This window comes from Borostomias antarcticus (genome assembly GCF_949987555.1).
Source record: "Borostomias antarcticus genome assembly, contig: scaffold_504, whole genome shotgun sequence".
In the NCBI taxonomy this organism is placed as follows: domain Eukaryota; kingdom Metazoa; phylum Chordata; class Actinopteri; order Stomiiformes; family Stomiidae; genus Borostomias; species Borostomias antarcticus.
This window is the reverse complement of record NW_028175856.1, coordinates 25,001-27,487: the sequence shown is the minus strand read 5'-3', so window position 1 is coordinate 27,487 and position 2,487 is coordinate 25,001. Positions and strand designations below refer to the sequence as shown.

At 50.4% G+C, this 2,487-nt stretch overlaps 1 protein-coding gene across 1 annotated transcript in view; it reads left to right on the top strand.

Annotated features, from left to right (window-relative positions):
• Positions 1–268: 268 nt before the first annotated feature.
• Positions 269–2,487, top strand: part of LOC311329103 (protein SGT1 homolog) — a gene marked incomplete at both ends in the record, with an annotated part of 21,967 nt that continues 19,748 nt past the window's right edge. The window contains 2 exons of the mRNA XM_084462987.1: positions 269–365; positions 1,691–1,798. Coding sequence (XP_084319113.1) covers positions 269–365; positions 1,691–1,798 — 205 coding nt within the window. The remainder of the gene's footprint in view (positions 366–1,690; positions 1,799–2,487) is intronic.

Genomic DNA, 2,487 nt, shown 5'->3' with positions numbered 1-2,487 from the left:
CCTGAACCAGCACCCTCACCCTCACCCCTGAACCAGCACCCTCACCCTCACCCCTGAACCAGCACCCTCACCCCTGAACCAGCACCCTCACCCCTGAACCAGCACCCACACCCCTGAACCAGCACCCTCACCCCTGAACCAGCACCCACACCCTCACCCCTGAACCAGCACCCTCACCCCTGAACCAGCACCCACACCCTCACCCCTGAACCAGCACCCACACCCTCACCCCTGAACCAGCACCCTCACCCTGTCCTTGTGTACTCAGGCACGACTGGTACCAGACCGAGTCCCAGGTCATCATCACCATCATGGTGAAGAACGCTCCCAAAGACGGGGTCATCGTCAGCTTCGCCGAGAAACGGGTACACACACACACACACACACACACACACACACACACACACACACACACACACACACACGTCTCATTGTCCAAACAGTTTTGAGGGTCTCTGAGATGTTCACAGTCAGAGTGGGGATGTTCTGTTCTGTAGAGGAGGAGTAATGAGAGGAACCCATATCTCTCTCTCCCTCTCTCCTCCTCTCTCTCCCTTGTCCTCTCTCTCTTCTCTCTCTCTCTCCCTCTCTCCTCCTCTCTCTCCCTTGTCCTCTCTCTCTTCTCTCTCTCTCTCCCTCTCTCCTCCTCTAACCCTCCTCTCTCTCCCTCTCTCCTCCTCTAACCCTCCTCTCTCTCCCTTGTCCTCTCTCTCCCTCCTCTCTCTCCCTCTCTTCTCTCTATCCCTTGTCCTCTCTCCCTCCCTCTTTCTCTTCTCTCCCTCCTTCCCTCTCCTGTATTCTGCTTCTGGGGGGGGGGGGGGGGGGCAGACATCATCATCATTCAGACGGACAAGCCGACTGTTCCCCTCCGCGTGTGTCTATTATTAACTGTTTTTTGCATGTTGTATGGATTTTGAGGGGTGTGTGTGTGTGTGTGTGTTGTTGTGACGTGTGTGTGTGTGTGTGTGTTGTGACGTGTGTGTATGTGTGTGTGTTTTTGTGACCTGTGTGTGTGTTGCTGTGACGTGTGTGTGTGTGTGTTGTTGTGACGTGTGTGTGTGTGTGTGTGTGTGTGTGTGTATGTGTGTGTGTTGTTGTGACGTGTGTGTGTGTGTTGCTGTGACGTGTGTGTGTTGTTGTGACGTGTGTGTGTGTGTGTGTGTTGTGACGTGTGTGTGTGTTGTTGTGACGTGTGTGTGTGTGTTGTTGTGACGTGTGTGTGTGTGTTGTTGTGAAGTGTGTGTGTGTGTTGTTGTGACGTGTGTGTGTGTGTGTGTGTTGTGACGTGTGTGTGTGTGTTGTGACGTGTGTGTATGTGTGTGTGTGTTGTGACGTGTGTGTATGTGTGTGTGTGTTGTGACGTGTGTGTGTGTGTGTGTTGTTGTGACGTGTGTGTGTGTGTGTGTGTGTTGTTGTGACGTGTGTGTGTGTGTGTTACGTGTGTGTGTGTGTTGTTGTGACGTGTGTGTGTGTGTTGTTGTGACGTGTGTGTGTGTGTGTGTTGTGACGTGTGTGTGTGTGTGTGTGTTGTTGTGACGTGTGTGTGTGTGTGTGTGTGTTGTTGTGACGTGTGTGTGTGTGTTGTTGTGACGTGTGTGTGTGTGTGTGTGTTGTGACGTGTGTGTGTGTGTGTTGTTGTGACGTGTGTGTGTGTGTGTTGTGACGTGTGTGTTTCCTCTGCCCTGCGTAGTTATCTGCCAGAGTCGTGCTCCCGTCGGGGGAGGACTTCAGCCTGAACTTTGACCTCCTTCATCCAATCAGTCCCCAGCAGAGCTCCTTCAAGATCCTCTCCACCAAGGTACCGGCCAATCACAGCACTCCTTTGTTGTCATCGGTTATCAACTTTTTTTTCCTAAGTAGCAGTTTTACGCATAGAAAATATCTACACTGTCACTTGTCATCATTATTCAGGGAAGGGCCATGGATCTGTTCTTAGGGGGGATTCTTTCTCGTTTCCACTAAAGGAGGAAATGAGCTGATCCCAGAGCAGATCATCTGTTCGGTTCTCTCCATCCTGAGTGCAGAATAGAAACAAGACGTGTAATGGAATTTAACTGATCTAGTCAAAAAAGGATTTACCAAGATTCGCTCAAAAGGTTAAGTCTGGTTTATTGTGAAAACATACGAGCGCAAGGACTTTCTGGACAACGCAACAAGAGTGGTTTATCCAGAGAAGTGCCGGCCCTGGGTTTTGCTGCGCCTTATATTCAAGCAAAACACAGGTACGGTGCCTCCAGGATGTGATTGGCTAATCTATTGTACGTCATATGAAATGGCAGGCGTGGCCAAGAGTACAGACATGTGACATGAGAAAAAGGCGGCAATTGGGGACAAAGGATGAAAAAGGATGGTTATTCTGTTGTAGACAGATTCAAGGTGTGTGGACCTCCCGGAGGCTCCCGTCTATGTGGAACGGTTGAGGGAGGTGGTGAATTACAAAAGGAGAGAGAGAACAAAAGGTTTAAGGTGTTTGGATGTAAATTCTAT